This window comes from Stomoxys calcitrans, chromosome 2 (assembly GCF_963082655.1).
Source record: "Stomoxys calcitrans chromosome 2, idStoCalc2.1, whole genome shotgun sequence".
Classification (NCBI taxonomy): domain Eukaryota; kingdom Metazoa; phylum Arthropoda; class Insecta; order Diptera; family Muscidae; genus Stomoxys; species Stomoxys calcitrans.
Window position 1 is genome coordinate 160,505,745 of NC_081553.1, and position 19,034 is coordinate 160,524,778.

General features: G+C 37.6%; 1 protein-coding gene across 3 annotated transcripts in view; it reads right to left on the reverse strand.

Moving 5' to 3' along the window:
• Window positions 1-19,034, reverse strand: part of LOC106082814 (protein eva-1) — a 421,699-nt gene that overhangs the window by 139,486 nt on the left and 263,179 nt on the right. For all 3 annotated transcript variants that reach the window (XM_059362193.1, XM_059362192.1, XM_059362195.1), the window contains one exon: window positions 808-930. In XM_059362193.1, coding sequence (XP_059218176.1) covers window positions 808-930 — 123 coding nt within the window. The remainder of the gene's footprint in view (window positions 1-807; window positions 931-19,034) is intronic.

The window sequence follows — 19,034 nt, forward strand, 5'->3', positions numbered from 1 at the left end:
AATCGGTGGATCGGTCTATACGGGGGCTATATGAAGATATAGTCCGATATAGCCCATGTTAGAACTTAACCTGCTTATGGACAAAAAAAAATAAATAATCTATACAAAGTTTTAGCTCAATGTCTCTATTTTTGAAGGCTGTACCGTGATTTCAACACAAACTCGGACAGACGGACGGACATGTCTAGATCATCTTAGATTTTTATGGATTTATGGATTTAATGGATATTTCGATGTGTTGCAAACGGAATGACAAAATGAATATACACCCATCCTTCGGTGGTGAGTATAAAAACGGCTTCTATATATATTCAATTTCTATCGCAAATCTTTCACCGATTATTTTGTTTTTTAAAAATTACAACATCGAACGAACACAAAATTAAATTATTATTATTGTGTTATTATTCTTTATTGGTTATTGCTAACTACCGCTTATTGCTCAATACCACTGCTGAAAATGTAATATTTAATATGTAAACGTTTTATATTACAGAAATGGGGAAAGTTCCGTAGTTCGGATTTTAAGACATAACTATATGCTTGGATCTACCGATAGAAATAGTTGAAAAACGTTGATATAACCAGTAGCATTCCCCAGACAAGGAAAATTGTTGAGGTTCAGAATATGTTTTCTGCGTGTATACACAGATTGTCATGCAAAGGATATTGTTTATACGGATAGAGTTGGAAAGTGTATGTATGTACATATGTATATGTTTGTGATGTCCATACATAGCGTCTATGTATGAAACATTGGATGTCTGTTTGTATGTATGTATGTTTCTTATTTGAAATTATTCTTACCTCCTGCTCGTCCATACTGAGCCAGCTCAATCGAGATGCTTGTTCCGCGCGGACAACTAAGCGACAGTTGTTCAGAATCACAGCCAGCCCTCTGATACGTCCTGAGCGTAGCAGCCAACAAAGCTGAAAGGAAACAAATGATATTTGTATTACTTCTGCATGAATTGGTATAATGCAATTTGTGTTGCATGAGAAAATGTAATTTCTGAATCCGAGCAATGCAGTTTGGTGAAAGGCTACACATATGGTATATCTCGCTAGTATATGATGGTTTGATGTCCTATGAAATTGTCTATATAATGTTATCGAACAGATAGTAAAGTGACACATTCAGATAAAGCATTCTGGGCAGTTGGGGAAATTTAAAAAAATTGAAAAAATGAGTATTTCTTGATAATTTACACAAAAGGGAGATATTACTCAAAAACAAAAAATAAAAGCGTGCTAAGTTAGGTCGGGCCGAAACTTATATACCCTTCACCATGGATCACATTTGTCGAGTTCTTTTCCCGGCATCTCTTCTTAGGCAAAAAAAGGAAAAAAGAAAAGATTTGCTCTGCTATTAGAGCGATATCAAGATATGGTTCAGTTCGGACCACAATTAAATTATATGTTGGAGACCTGTGTAAAATGTCAGCCAATTCGATTAAGAAATGCGCCCCACGGGGGCTCAAGAAGGAAAATAGAGAGATCGATTTATATGGGAGCTGTATCAGGCTATAGACCGATACAGACCATTATAAATACTTATGTTCATGGTCATGAGAGGATCCATCGTACAAAATTTCAGGCAAATCGGAAAATAATTACAACTTCTAGAGGCTCAAGAAGTCAAAATCCCAGATCGGTTTATATGGCAGCTATATCAGGTTATGAACCGATTTGAACCTTGTTTCGATTTGAACCATGTTTGGTACAGTTATTGAAAGTCATAATAAAATACTTCGTGCAAAATTTCAGCCAAATCGGATAGGAATTGCGCCCTCTAGAAGCTCAAGAAATAAAGTCCCCAGATCGGTTTTTATGGCAGCTATATCAGCTTATAGACCGATTTGAACCATGCTTAACACAGTTGTTGGATATCATAACAAAACACGTCTTGCAAAATTTCATTCCAATTGGATGAGAATTGCGCACTCTAGAGGCTCAAGAAGTCTAGACCCAAGATCGGTTTATATGGCAGCTATATCAAAACATGGACCGTTATGGCCGATGTACAATCCCAACTGACCTACACTAATAAGAAGCATTTGTGCAAAATTTCAAGCGGCTAGCTTTACTCCTTCGAAAGTTAGCGTGCTTTCGACAGACAGCCGGACGGACGGACGGCCGGACGGATATAGCTAGATCGACGTAAAATATCAAGACGATCAAGAATATATATACTTTATGGGGTCTCAGACGAATATTTCGAGTAGTTACAAACAGAATGACGAAATTAGTATACCCCCATCCGATGGTGGAGGGTATAACTAGAACGATTTTATACCCTCCACCATAGGATGGGGTATACTAATCTAGTCATTCCGTTTGTAACACCTCGAAATATTTGTCTAAGAACCCATAAAGTATTTATGCTCTTGATCGTCTCGATGCACTGAGTCGATGTAGCCATGTCCATCCGTCCGTTCGTCTACAGATATTTAATATGGATGCATTTTGGTGGAATGCTAGGGAGAAAAAGTGCATCATAAGGACCATACAACAGGTTGTCTTGGCATAGGCGGAGCGATGAGGACCACGCCCACTGGCGCACTGTAGACTATTCTCGATATCCGACCCATTGACATACAAATTAAGTGTGAGGCAGCCACAGTGGCTATGAGACTTAAGGCGATGGGAGAATGGATTGAGAATAGGAGCAGCTCATACCATCGCGGTATAATGGAGGCGACGAAAGGAAATCTGGAAGGAAGGGAAGGGGTTTCCGATGGGATACCTGAGATAAACCTTGACTGGCGGTAACATCCATCTTTCATCTGGAAGAGCATGTTACGCGGATGGATCAAAGCTAGAGGACAGAGTGGGCCTAGGGGTTTTCATTGAAAACCCCTGGAATGAGATCTGTTTTAGACTGCCTGACCATAATACGGTCCTGCAGGCGGAGATCCGGGCGAACACGGAATGCGTTAAGTGGTGTGTTGCTAACGTGAGGACGTCGAGTGTGAACATCTTTACCGACAGTAAAATTGTCATAAGGCCAATAACAACCAGGACAGTAAGGTCACGAACAGTCTTTCAGTGTAAGAAGGAGATTAACGACTTCTTTGAGGATGGCAAAATCCGCATCGATTGGGTGCTGGGCCATAACGGAGTAAGTGGAAATGAAAGGGCAGGAGATTTGGCGGTGAAGGCCAGAGGACTGCCGTCAATAAACTTGGTTAACCCGAAGCCTTTCGGGTCAACGCAGTCCGAGTTAAGGGAGTGGGCAACGAATGCGCATGAAACAGTGTGCAACAGCGAAACGGTGGGTAGGACGACGAAAATCCTATGGGAGTCATCCAGACCGTGAGAAAAGGAAGCTATTGCTGAAAGGAAGCAAGAAGAAGATCAGTATTGCTTTTGGTATCATAACAGGGCACATAGGACTACGAGCTCACTTATGTTAAATCGGTGCGGCAAGTGACAGCATGTGTAGTGCATGAGGGGAAGATGATGGGAAGATAATCCTAAACTAACAGCAGTGGCCACACCAATATGTCTAGCCACGATGTCCAGAGGAATTAGATGTAGAATTATAGGTCTAGCAACTACAGTATACACCAAATGCATGACATGCGGTTTAAACCCCAAGTTTTGCCACTGGCTCTCATGCAGTTGAAAAGGACAAGAGTAGCCTTTTGAAAAACTATTTGAGTTCAATGTCCCTACCAGCAAAACACCCAGCTAATTTGCACTTTCAGCAAATGGAAGGTTCTCTCTCCCAAAGAAAGTGCCATTGTGGGTAACTTGTATCTCCTGCTGAAAAAAACTAGTTCCTGTTTAATCGGATTTCCTTCCCTAAGCCGAAATAGCCGCGTCGTCTACGCTACCGCTTTTACATATATATTACAATATTATTGACCCATTTTTGTAGATTTATTAATTCCCGGCCTGCCGTAAGGCAGCCTTTAGTAAGTTATTTAGTTATTAATCACTTTTTTTACGGTAGTATTGATGTGTAAAACCCGACCCCGATAAGACCCAACCCGACCCGAATCTCCGACCCAATTAAGGAAACCACACTCCTTATCGGTGAGAGTTTTAGGAAATTCGCCTTCAAAGAACGTATTGGCCAATGGCATGGGCAAATTTTAGTCATGCGAAGATAAAATAGGTTCGGCCTCAAAACTCGATCAAGGTGTCTTCATCAAAAGCCCCTGCAGACCAGTCGTTTGTTGCCTAGTGGAACCTATCACAGCTGCTCCATCAGTCGAGGACAGACAACTTGCTACGGCCTGATACCACTACCTCAGCTGTTCCGTCTTTTGAGTCCATTCCAAGCCTAATCCGGGGCTCAAGATCTGCCGCTTCACTGGAAACAGACGAAGATCATCAATCGCCTAAAGGATAACCATATCGTAGCTGTCCTTGAGTGACTTAAAATATTTCTTATCTATATAATATTGTGCAGTTCGCCAGATCAAGCAAAGGAAAAAAACTCATTTTACCCGGATTAAAAATCTCTCTGCAGAACGCCACCTCTTTTTAACACATCACGTTTTTGAAACTCATTTACCAATTATTTGAAATTTTAAGGCAGTGCCTCTGCCATTAAGGAGTTTTTCAAAATTTTGCGTCACTGGCACAGTAATTTGTCACTCACTGCCACAATAATTACACCAATATCTTGCAATTACAAATACCTTTAAACCGTCATTGTTAAACAATTATGTCCATATACACAAATCTTACTGCAGCTTTAAAGTAGGTTTATTTCACAGATATGCTTTAAAGACCTCTCAAAAAACATACTTTTTAGGCTGCAATAAGTTTTGTGAATATGTGCATTAATGTGTTTCTTCTTGTATTGTAGTTTTAGTACCGTCAATGACTGGTAATGTCATCGATATCAAGTGAGAACATGCTAATTTCTTGGGAACTCACCACCATGGATTTTGAAAACAAAATTACACTAAATGAACTAAGTTGAAGGGCATAGTTGAACTTTACGTACCAAATTTTGCCAAACCATATACAAATCCATCGGTTTATAAGGTTATAGACGGATTTGGACAGTACTCCAGGGCCAAAACGTAAAAAGGCCTCTAGGAGATGTGCTAAACACCCCCATTAAAAATTACGATGTTTTCGACATTTGATTGGTGATTTTTTAGCTATTATCTTTTTGGCAACACTGATTTAAACAGCTAACGTACGTTTCGTTTCACTATCAAACATCTTCAGTTTGGTCTATAATTTAACCATAAATAGTCTTACAAACGAACTTTGCAAACTATTGACTTTTATTATTAAAACTCGTGCTTTGCTAAGAAAATTCTTCGCGCTTCTTACATTTTACGACGAAGTTCATTTTTGGCTCAATGAGTACGTAAATAAGCAGAATTGTCGATTTTGGAGAGAAGATCAGCCAGAAGCATTGCAAGAGATGCCAATGCATCCAGAGTCAAGTCACAGCTTGGTGCGGTTTATGGGCTGGTGGCATCATTGGACCGTACTTCTTCAAAAATGATGCGAATCGTAACATAACTGTGAAGGGTGAGCGCTATAATGAGATGATATCCAAAGTGCTAGAGCTTGACTTGCATGACATGTGGATTCAACAAGACTGTGCTACATGCTGCAGGCGAGTTCGGTGAACATTTTATTTCACGTTCGAGACCGGTCAATTGTCCGCCTGGATAGTGCGATGTAATGTAATTTAAAGCTCATGTCTATACAGACTAGCCCGCTTCAATTGACGCATTGGAAGACAACATTAAAGCATTTATTCGTGTGATTCAGGCCGAAATGTTGGAAAGAGTACGCCAAAATTGGACTAAGCGGATGGTCCGTTTGAGGCGCAGTCATTGTCAACATTTGCATGACCGTACTATCGATTCAAATAAAGATTTCATAAGTTTTTTTTTAATTTAATGTGTTTTTTTTTTTTTTTTTTGAAAAACTTTTGTATAGCTTTCAAAATACCACCCTTTAGTTTTATTGCTATTCAAATTGCGGTTCTTGAAAGTCATAACAGAACATTACTTTCAAAATTTTAAGCTAAATCGGAGAACAATTGCGTCTTGCGGAGGCCGAAATAGAACACTAGCTGACCCTTCCCCATGCCCCAATTTTCAAAAACGGCAGATCTTGGAGATACGTGCACGGATTTAAGCGAAATTTTGTATGCCACCTTATGGTACCCCAAAAACACGAAATTGGTATAACATAGGCTATATAATTTTTCGGTATCGGAAAGGGGACGGACCCTTTCCCTTATGCCAAAAGTATAAGCCAAAATCAAAAGTAGACCGATTGGGACAATATAGGTATCAAATGAAAGGTATTGAAGAGTAGAATACGAATATGGTATTAAAATTTGAGTCTAAGTAACCATCGGGCCGCCACAACCCTAAAATCCCCCCAAAAAGACATATTGGACGTTTATTTCAATATGAGGTTCAAATGAAAGTTATTCGGGAGTATATTTCGAATCTGGCATACCAAATCAGATCGAAGTATAGGGGGTCACGCCACCCCTCAAAAACAATAAGAGGATCAAATGAAAGGTATTGGTGAGCAGAAAACGAATATTGTATTAAAAGTTGGGTCCAAGTACACAGTGCAATCCCCCCCCCCACCCCATAACTCCTCTAAACAGATATATTCGAAGTTCATATCAATATGGGACTCAAATGAAAAGTATTAGGCAGTAGATTACAAATATGGCATAAAATATTAGGTCCAAGTAATGGGAGGTTGCCCACCTCCAAATACCACCAAATGGGCATATTAGCCGACCATGGCAATATGGGACTCAAATGAAATGTATTAGGGTGTAGACTACGAATATGACATTAAAATTTGCGTTCAAGTCTAGGTGGCGCTTTTCCTCCTAAAGATACGTTAAATGGGTTATTTGACCCATTATGACAATATGAGTCTCAAATGAAAGGTATTTGAGAATAGAAAACGAATTTGATATCCAGTTTTGAGGCCAAGTGTTTTGGGGTACGCCCTAAAGCACCCCCTAATCTAAACTGAAGAACGAATTTGATATCTATTTTCAGTGCAAAGTGCCGGTGGCCGGTCGGGCCCCAAAACATCCTCCAAACGGTTCATATTTACAGGCCATGGCAATATGCGGCTCAAATTACAGGGATTTGGAAGTGCAGCACGAATTTTATATTCATATTTGAGTCGAAATATCTGAGGTGCCATTCCTCCCCTAATGAGAACATTTCCCTAAGGAAGATTATTACCACCAGGAACCGAGAAGGGGCAAATTTTCACACATCAATAAGTGCTTTTCGATTCAAGTTTAAACTCAATGATAAGGGATCTTTTTTTTATAGGGAGTCCGAACGGCTTCCCGCAGTGCGACACCTCTTTGGGGAAATTTTTTTTAAATTGCCATGCATGGCATAGTACCAAGCATATGTCACCAATATTAAGAGGGGATAAATACGCTTCGTCCGATTTTCTCGCCAGGATTCGAACGCTATCAGCGTCATAGGCTACAATGGCACGAATTCGATATCCGTATTTAGGGCGAAGTGTCCCCACCCTAAAAAGATATTGGAGAGTTAAAGAAGGCACAGCGGAGCGGGGCGGGTTCGGCTAGTATGTATATATACATATAATTTGGGACCAACTGTCTGAAAAGTTCTTCACTAAAAATACAACGAAAAAGACAAATTGAGTACAGTACGAATCTAAAATCTAAACTTGGTAAGTCTTTAGGCTGCGAGAAAACCCCAAACGGACATGTGGGCTGTCGAAATCGGACTCCATTAAAATCCTTTGACAGAAGAGTAAAATTTTTGCACTGATTTCGGCACGGAAAGGATCTGAGGGGTAGATAACAAAAACACAAAACAAATCAATTAATAGGGATATGAGAATGGCTCTGATCCGATTTTGATCCAATTTCGACAAGGTCGAAATTTAATTTGGTAATACATATAAATATATGGGAGCTATATTTGAATATATGAATCGACTTCAAGGAACTTTACCATAGGTTTTAAGATTTATATCAACATTCAAGTCGCATAACGGGCAACATTACATCCCATACAGCCGGAAAGACCACTTTGAGCAATAAATTGTTCATGCATTTGAAATATTGGCTATATTTACATATAGACGATTACCTCTGAGTTAAGTACAATATCTAACTTTTCAACCCTTTTGCGCCAGGAGTCATAAAAAAAATCGGCCAGCGTCCAAGCATTTGTTCCCATTCATTGGAAAATTTTTAAAAGTAATTTAAACTTTACGCCAAATAACTCAATTAAACCGAAATGAAATTTGTTCCATTTATTTGGAAAGCATAATTCATTTAGTTTCAAACAATATTTGCATTTTTTGTGTGTTTTTTTTAATACGACTCTTGAATATAAATCTCATAGAAAGTTAATTCATTCAAAGCACATAATCGAATTGTAGTTGGTATGGAAAGGACATTTCAACTATCGGCGTCAGCAAAAAAAAAAAAAAAAAACTAAAATCACGATGTTAAACTTTAGTTGAAAGCAGAAACAAATAAACATTAAACCGCCTTACATTTAGAAATAATTTTTCGCTATGCGGACACATTTGAACATATTTGGTAATCTTGTGTAAGATAAGGTTATATATTTAATGTAAGTTAAGTTCTTGGGAGGGACAAATCGAACATTACGGCTCTGACCATAATGGTAGAGATTTAGACGTAGGTTCTACCAAGCATTGGTGTTTTGGGATTTCTCTAGCAAACTTGGTAGGATTTACTTTCAACTTTAAGGGTTTGGACGGCCCATTTTGGTTTTGGTAGGTATTTAACGAATTTGTATTTTTATACCCACCACTATAGAATAGGGTGTATATTCATTTAGTCATTCCGTTTGCAACAAATCGAAATATCTATTTCCGAACTTACAAAATATATATTCTTGATCGTACTAAAATTTAAAGGCTATCTAACGATGTTCACGTGTCTGTCCGATCTCCTGAGTGTCCGTGTGTTGTAACCACGCTACAACCTTCAAAAATTGAGGTATTGAGCTGAAATTTTTATATGCTGGTTAAGTTCTTGAATGGGGCAAATCGGACTATATTTTCATATAAACCGAACTGCTGATTAAGGGTCTTAAGTCAATAACAGCTGCATTTATTATCCAATTTCGAGAAAAAAATCCAAATTTCAATCAAATTTACTCTTAAAATTAATTGAAAATCCGATTTTTTATAGTTTCCATAGCATTCTGAAAGTTTGCAAATTCAAATTTGCCATAAAATTTCAATTTTTTAGACTTTCTTTACTATTCTAAAAGTGTGCAAATTCAAAGTTGCCTATGAACATTCCATTGAAGATCCGGGGCAAGCATCTCACACAAGATTACCTTTAGTCAACCTTTCCCTGAAATTTTCTCCTTAGAGAAATTTTTAAAAAAATTTATGGAAATTTAATTCATTGCGTTTAAAAGAATTTCATATAAATTTTGTCTTTTTTTAGAGATAAAGGAAAGTTAAAAAAACATAAATTTCAGAAAAATTCATGAAATCTTAATTTAAATCTATAGTGCGGTCCATATAATTTAATGTTTGAAGATTATTTTATGCAAATGTTGACCGTGACTGCGATGATCCATCCGCTTAGTCCAATTTTTGCATACTCTTTCCAACATTTCGGCCGGTATCTCACGAATAAATGCTTCAATGTTGTCCAATGCCTCAATTGAAGCGGGCTTTTTTGTTTGAGCTTTGACATAGCCACACAAAAAATAGTCAAAACAAGTAAGAGCGTGCTAAGTTCGGCCGGGCCGAATCTTATATACCCTCCACCATGGATCGGATTTGTCGAGTTCTATGCGCGGTATCTCATTTTAGGCAAACAAATAATATTGAATAAGAACTGTTAAGCTATTGCAACTATATCAAGTTATAGTCTGATCCGGACGGTAAATGAATGCTAAACATTGTAGACATCATTTTGTAATATTTCAGTCCATTCGGATAAGAATTGCACCTTGTAGGGGCTCAAGAAGCAAAATCGGGAGTTCGGTTTATATCTGAGCTGTATCAAGCTATTGATCGATTCAGAGCCTATTACATACGTATGTTGAAGGTCATAAGAGAAGCAGTTGTACAAAATTTCTTTCAAATCGGAAGAGAATTGCGCCCTCTAGAAGCTCAAGAAGTCAAAATCCCAGATCGGTTTATTTGGCAGCTATATCAGGTTATGGATCGATTTAAACCTTTTTTTAAACACATTTGTTGAAAGTAAAAATAAAATACGTCATGCAAAATTTCAGCCAAATCGGATAGGAATTGCGCCCTCTAGAAGGTCAAGAAGTCAAGTCCCCAGATCTGTTTCTATGACAGCTATATCAGGTTATGAACCAATTTTAACCATCATTGGCATAGTTGTTGGATATCATAACAAAATTCTTCGTGCAAAAATTCATTCAAGGCGGATAAGAATTGCGCCCTCTATTGGCTCAAGAAGTCAAGATTCAAGATCGGTTTAAATGGCAGCTATATAAGGTTATGGACCCATTTAAACCATTCTTAACATAGTTGTTGAAAGTCATAACAAAACACCTCATGCAATATTTCAGCCAAATCGGATAGTAATTGCGCCCTGTAGAGGCTGAAGAAGTTAAGACCCTAGATCGGTTTATATGACAGCTATATCAGGTTATGGACCGATTTGAACCACTCTTTGCACAGTTGTTGGAAAAAACACCTTATGCAAAATTTCAGCTAAATCGCATGAGAATTGCGCCCTCTAGTGGCTCAATAGGTCAAGATCCAAGATCCATATATGGCAGTTATATCAAAACATGGACCGATATAGCCCATTTACAATCCCAACAGACCTACGCTAATAAGAAGTATTCGTGCAAAATTTCAAGCGGCTAGCTTTTCTCCTTCGAAAGTTAGCATGCTTTCGCCAGGCAGACAGACGGACGGACGGACATGGTTAGATTGACCTCAAATGACATGATCATCAAGAATATATATACTTTATGGGTTCTTAGAGGAATATTTCGAGCAGTTACAAACAGAATGACGAAGTTAGTATATCCCCATCCTATGGTGGAAAACTACGGTTGACAAATGACAACTTTATTGCAAATTACACAAAATCTGAACCGATTTTGACCAAATTTCTTAGATATTGTGGTAGTCGTCAAGGAAAGCCTTCAGCAAACTTTTGGCAAGATTGTCCTATGAATGCGCTTGTAGTGGCTCTAGGAATGAAAATCGGGCGGTATATATATATATATATATATATATATATATATATATGAGATCTATGTCTAAGTCTGATCCAATTTCCAGAAATTCACCAGCAATATAGAGAGTCAAGAAAAAAGAATTCTTTCTGCCAAATTTCGATAGAATCGGTTAACAAATGAGCACTTCATTGCAATATTTCTCGTCTTTGCGCCAAAAAAAAGGATGTGCCAAATTTGAAGACGATCAGATGAAAATTGCCACCTATAGTTTGTACACAATGTACCACAATATGGACTGACAGGCAGACGGATAGACGGACATAGCTAAATCAAATCAGAGAATAATTTTGAGTCGATCGGTATGCTTATCGATGGGTGTACCTCTCTTCCTTCTGGGTGTTACAAAAAAATTCACAAAGTTATAATACCCCATACCGCAGTGGTGGTGTATGGTATAAAAATCGTAAACACTATACAAAGATGAAATATTATTAACCTATTATTGCTATGGGTTTCCAAAAGCAAACACATATCCTTCAATTTTTTTATTGAAGAATAAGATTTAGCTAAAAGGAAAATTCAGTGTTCTAACAGATTATTCACAATATTGCAATATTTAATTCCCATCATGAAACTCCTTATAAGATAACTTCGCAGTCATCACAGTTAAAAATTCAGTTGGTTTTCCATAAATTGGTGATAGACAGCTGTATTTCAGGATGCCGAACTAAATGAGTGCTGCCTGTTTCAGATTTTTATGGTGTCTTTTTATGGACTCGCTGTTGGAGGAATAGCATGGAAATATGGCCGACAACCCATAAATTCTGCAATACATTCGCCATGGATAACATTCGACGCCAAATATGTTGTAAATGTCAATAAATTTGAATGCAATAAATGATGATGGCCAATAAAGTCGTTGAAAAAAATCTCTCGGTATGACACAAAACAATACAATTACATGCTTTTGAATTATTATGACTATGCATTGTGGCGCTTGATGCGAGTCTGCGGCAATGTGTACTGTAATTCGATTTCCGTAATCAAGGCGTACATTGTTCGACAAGCAATAACAATGATATAATAGAATACAGGGAATATGTATGGAGATGTTGTCGTTACATGCGATTCCTCTGCCCGTGTAAATCATGACCGAATATAATTGTTTGGAAACCTGAATATAAAGGACTTACACCAGTTCACATTATATGCAAAATTTTTAAAAATGTAAACACTTAAGCATATACGAAGGTTGTTAAAGCAAAAATAACGTTTTTAAACCATTAACAATATATGGAATACGCGTTACGTCATTTATTTGAAATGATAAATGTCCATATCAAATAAGAGAAGCAGGATTTTTTGTTCGAACTTGATATAAATGCTTGCATGAGCTTTCTTCTCAATTGTCAAATTTAGATACTTAAAATTTAATATCGCATTTAGTTTTCACTGAGCGAACTTTGAAAATTCGCGACCATGGGTACATATCATATCAGAATATCATCTAACTGGATGACACTAAATGTTCTAAAGTTCATTGATATTGGGTAATGAATACACTTTTATGAGTCAGGACGCTTCAAACATTGAAATTTTGCTACATTTCAATCGGAATCATTTAGATCACTTGTTAACGCAACCTATTTCGGTAAATATTCAAATATACATAAGGATCTAAATATTCCTACAATAGCTGAAAAAATAGAAGATAAGTTTAGGAGATAACCACCAAAATGTGTTATAACACGTTTGAATGATAGTGATGTGACAACAAGACACATCAAACACATCACATCACTGCAAGATCTACAATAAGTAAATCTCCCATTTAGGCAATACGTTTTTTATACCCTACATCACTACTGTGGTACAGGGTATTATAACTTAGTGAATTTGTTTGTTACACCCAGAAGTAAGAGAGATAGACCCATTGATAAGTATACCGATCGACTCAGAATCACTTTCTGATTCGATTTAGCTTTAGCCGTCTGTCTGTCCATGTTAATTTGTGCACTAAATACAGGTCGCAGTTTTCGTCCGATCGTCTTAAAGTTTGGTACAGGCATAGAGACAAAGCCTATTGAAATTGGAAATACTCGGTTCAGATTTGGATATAGCTCTCATATATATGTCCGTCCAATTTACAGTAATAATGCAATATATGCTCATTTGTTAACCGATTCTCACGAATTTTGGCAGGAAGGTTCAGATTTAGATATAGTTGCCATATATGTATTTCGCCCGATTTTCACTTCTAGAGTCACAGCAAGCGCCTTTATTCACCAATCTTGAAAAAACTTTCGTACAACACTTTTCTCGTCAACAACCACAATATCAGAGAAGTTTTCTCCAAATCGGTTCAGAGCTAGATATACCTCTCACTAATATATATTGTATATCGCTCTATATTAACTTCTAGAGTAACAGCAAGATCATTGAAAAATCTTGCAAAAATTTTGCCCAACGCCTTCCTCGATGACTACCACAATATCTGAGAAGTTTGCTCGAAATCGGTTCAGATTTAGATATAGCTCCCATATATATATTCATCCGATTTTGAGAAATATTGCAATTAAGTGCTCATTTGTCAACGATTCTCCCGAAATTTGGCAGGAAGGATTTTCGTATGACTCTCAACATTACTGGCGAATTTCATAGAAATCGTTTCAGATTTATATATAGTTGCCGTATATGTATATCCCCCGATTTTCACTTCTAGAGTCATAGCAAGCGCATTTTTTGACCAAGCTTAAAAAAACTTTGTACAAGTTTGAAAAAACTTTGTACAACATGTTTTTCGGTCTAGAGACAAAGCCTATTGAAATTGGAAAAAAAATCGGTTCAGATTTAGATATAGCTCCCCTATATATGTTCGTCCGATTTACAGTAATAATGCAATAAAATGCTCATTTGTTAACCGATTTTCACGAATTTTGGCAGGAAGGTTCAGATTTAGATATAGCTCGACGACGTTGGAGGCGAAGAGGATACCGCAGAACCAATCAATGATGATGGGATGAGAAGGACAAATTAACACGAATATAATTGTTTGGAAACCTGAATATAAAGGACTTACACCAGTTCACATTATATGCAAAATTTTTAAAAATGTAAACACTTAAGCATATACGAAGGTTGTTAAAGCAAAAATAACGTTTTTAAACCATTAACAATATATGGAATACGCGTTACGTCATTTATTTGAAATGATAAATGTCCATATCAAATAAGAGAAGCAGGATTTTTTGTTCGAACTTGATATAAATGCTTGCATGAGCTTTCTTCTCAATTGTCAAATTTAGATACTTAAAATTTAATATCGCATTTAGTTTTCACTGAGCGAACTTTGAAAATTCGCGACCATGGGTACATATCATATCAGAATATCATCTAACTGGATGACACTAAATGTTCTAAAGTTCATTGATATTGGGTAATGAATACACTTTTATGAGTCAGGACGCTTCAAACATTGAAATTTTGCTACATTTCAATCGGAATCATTTAGATCACTTGTTAACGCAACCTATTTCGGTAAATATTCAAATATACATAAGGATCTAAATATTCCTACAATAGCTGAAAAAATAGAAGATAAGTTTAGGAGATAACCACCAAAATGTGTTATAACACGTTTGAATGATAGTGATGTGACAACAAGACACATCAAACACATCACATCACTGCAAGATCTACAATAAGTAAATCTCCCATTTAGGCAATACGTTTTTTATACCCTACATCACTACTGTGGTACAGGGTATTATAACTTAGTGAATTTGTTTGTTACACCCAGAAGTAAGAGAGATAGACCCATTGATAAGTATACCGATCGACTCAGAATCACTTTCTGATTCGATTTAGCTTTAGCCGTCTGTCTGTCCATGTTAATTTGTGCACTAAATACAGGTCGCAGTTTTCGTCCGATCGTCTTAAAGTTTGGTACAGGCATAGAGACAAAGCCTATTGAAATTGGAAATACTCGGTTCAGATTTGGATATAGCTCTCATATATATGTCCGTCCAATTTACAGTAATAATGCAATATATGCTCATTTGTTAACCGATTCTCACGAATTTTGGCAGGAAGGTTCAGATTTAGATATAGCTGCCATATATGTATTTCGCCCGATTTTCACTTCTAGAGTCACAGCAAGCGCCTTTATTCACCAATCTTGAAAAAACTTTCGTACAACACTTTTCTCGTCAACAACCACAATATCAGAGAAGTTTTCTCCAAATCGGTTCAGAGCTAGATATACCTCTCACTAATATATATTGTATATCGCTCTATATTAACTTCTAGAGTAACAGCAAGATCATTGAAAAATCTTGCAAAAATTTTGCCCAACGCCTTCCTCGATGACTACCACAATATCTGAGAAGTTTGCTCGAAATCGGTTCAGATTTAGATATAGCTCCCATATATATATTCATCCGATTTTGAGAAATATTGCAATTAAGTGCTCATTTGTCAACGATTCTCCCGAAATTTGGCAGGAAGGATTTTCGTATGACTCTCAACATTACTGGCGAATTTCATAGAAATCGTTTCAGATTTATATATAGTTGCCGTATATGTATATCCCCCGATTTTCACTTCTAGAGTCATAGCAAGCGCATTTTTTGACCAAGCTTAAAAAAACTTTGTACAAGTTTGAAAAAACTTTGTACAACATGTTTTTCGGTCTAGAGACAAAGCCTATTGAAATTGGAAAAAAAATCGGTTCAGATTTAGATATAGCTCCCCTATATATGTTCGTCCGATTTACAGTAATAATGCAATAAAATGCTCATTTGTTAACCGATTTTCACGAATTTTGGCAGGAAGGTTCAGATTTAGATATAGCTCGACGACGTTGGAGGCGAAGAGGATACCGCAGAACCAATCAATGATGATGGGATGAGAAGGACAAATTAACACCTACCATCTCTTTGTTGACTACAAAGCCGCCTTCGTTACTCCTTTACGTTCAAAGGTATTTCAAGCCATGTCTGAGTTTGGTATCCCTGCAAAATTTATAAAACTCTGCAGGACGACACTTGCTGATACGCGTTCCTCAGAAAGAATAGGAAAGAATCTCTCCGAACCATTTAATACAAAACGAGGTGTCAGACAAGTAAAAAGGCGTTAAGTTCGGCCGGGCCGAATCCAAATCTAAACCGATCTGGGCCAAATTGACGAAGGATGTCGAGGGTCCTAACACAACTCACTGTCCAAAATTTCAGCAAAATCGGATAAAATATGTGGCTTTTATGGGCCTAAGACCCTAAATCGGAAGATCGCTCTATATGGCAGCTATATCCAAAGCTTTACCGATCTGGGCCAAATTGACGAAGGATGTCGAGGGGCCTAACATAACTCACTGTCCCAAATTTCAGCAAAATCGGATAATAAATGTGGCTTTTATGGGCCTAAGACCCTAAATCGGAGGATCGGTCTATATGGCAGCTATATCCAAATCCGGACCGATCTGGGCCAAATTGACGAAGGATGTCGAAGGGCCTAACATAACTCACTGTCCCAAATTTCAGCAAAATCGGATAATAAATGTGGCTTTTATGGGCCTAAGACCCTAAATCGGCGGATCGGTCTATATGGGGGCTATATCAAGATATAGTCCGATATAGCCCATCTTCGAACTTAACCTGCGTATGGACAAAAAAATAATCTGTGCAAAGTTTCAGCTTAATATCTCTATTTTTGAAGACTGTATCGTGATTTAAACAGACAGACGGACAGACAGACGGACATGTCTAGATCGTCTTAGATTTTCATGATCAAGAATATATATACTTTATAGGGTCGGAAATGGATATTTCGATGTGTTGCAGACGGAATGACAAAATGATTATACCCCCATCCTTCGGTGGTGGGTATAACAAGGAGACAGCCTATCGTGTGAGTTAAAGAGTTAAAGAGTTTAATATCCAGTTGGAAAAGATTATACGAGATGCAGATGTGAATATATATGGCACATTAATCACAAGAGAACACTACTCGCCTATGCCGACGACATCGACAACATAGGTCGGTCACCGGAAGTAGTAACTGCTACCTTTGAAAGAATCGAAAGAGAGTCAGTGAAAATAGATCTGGCAGTAAATGGAGATAAGACGAAAGGAATGGCTGCATCTCCCAAAACACCTTGTACAATAGATCAGATAAAGAAAATGGGAAAAGTTGGGAACCACAACTTTTAGATAGTCAGTAACTTTATAAAACTCGGCATCGCCGTAACCGAAACGAATGACACCAGTTTTGAGATTAAGCGAAGAATAATACTGGCAAACAGATGCTACTTTGGACTGAGTAAGTAGTTTAGAAACAAGGCCACCTCTCGACAGACGAAGATTGGGTTGTAAATGGTCCATGTTTTGATATAGTTGCCACATAAACCGATCTTGGATCTTGAATTTTTGAGCCAATAGGGAGCGTAATTATTGGGTTGCCCAAAAAGTAATTGCGGATTTTTCATATAGTCGGCTTTGACAAATTTTTTCACAGCTTGTGACTCTGTAATTGCATTCTTTCTTCTGTCTGTTATCAGCTGTTATTTTTAACGATAAGCACACTATAACATGTTGTTGTTAACTGTTTCCTTGAGTTTTGGTATTTGGAATCTGAACAAGGGATAAAAGGTAGCAAATATCAAATATAAAAGTTTTTGTTTTGTGATTTTGAAATTCTTCATTATCGGATGGTGGTATACCAGTTTCGTCATTCAATTTGTAACTCCTCGAAATATTCGTCTAAGACCCCTGTTTGTTGAAAGCACTAACTTTCGAAGGAGTAGGGCTAGCCACTTGAAATTTTGCACAAATACTTTTAATTAGTGTACTAGCTGACCCGGGCCCGCTCCGCTGCGCCTTCATTTACTTTATATGGAACAAAAGTTTCCTTGGAATATTGGATATCAAATTTGTATTCTACTCATAAATACATTTATTTGAGCCCCATATTGCGATGGTCAGTAAAAAATTGCTCTTTGTGGGGTATTTTGGGAAAGGGGTAGACCCCTAGAAAATTGGTCCCGAAAATGGGTGTCAATTTTTGCTATACCCCCCAATACCTTTCATTTAAACTCCATATTGGCATGGTCGGTAAATATACCCGATTAAGGGGTGTTTTGGGGATTGGGGAGGTCCCCCAAACAATAAGCCCGGAAAATATATCAGCAAGGTTCTCTATTCTCATATATCTTATATCATTTATTTGAACCCCATATTGCCATTGGCCTCAAAATTGGATATCAAATTCGTTTTCTAATCTCATTTAAACTCCTTATTGCTAAAGCCAGCAAATAAGTCCGGTTTGGGGTCCTGGTGGGACGTGCGCTAGACAGTTGGCTCCTAATGTTGATATCAGATACGTGGTCTACTCCCACATACCTTTAATTTGAGCCCCATATTTCCTTAGTCGGCAAACATGACCGGCTTGGGGATGGGGTATGGGCGGCCACTCAGTGAGTTGTCCTTGGAAATATATATCGGATTCGTGTTCCACTTTTAAAACCCTCTTATATGAACCGCATATTGCAAAAGTCAGAAAATACTTACTATTTGGATAGTGTTGTGGAGGTGGCGAGGCCCCATAGACACTTTTCCCGAATATTGATATCAAAGTCGTACTTTAGTCCCAAAGACCTTTCATTTGAGCCCCATATTGCTATGGTCGTAAATTTGTACCCTTTGGGGATGTTTTTGGTGAGAGGCGGCCCGCCAAACACTTGGTGCCATATTTGGATATCAGATTCGAATTCTACATTCGAATGCCTTTTATATAAGCCCCATATTTCCATAGTCAGTAAATAAGTCCAGTTTGGGGGCGTTTTGGGGAAGCGGTGGACCTCCA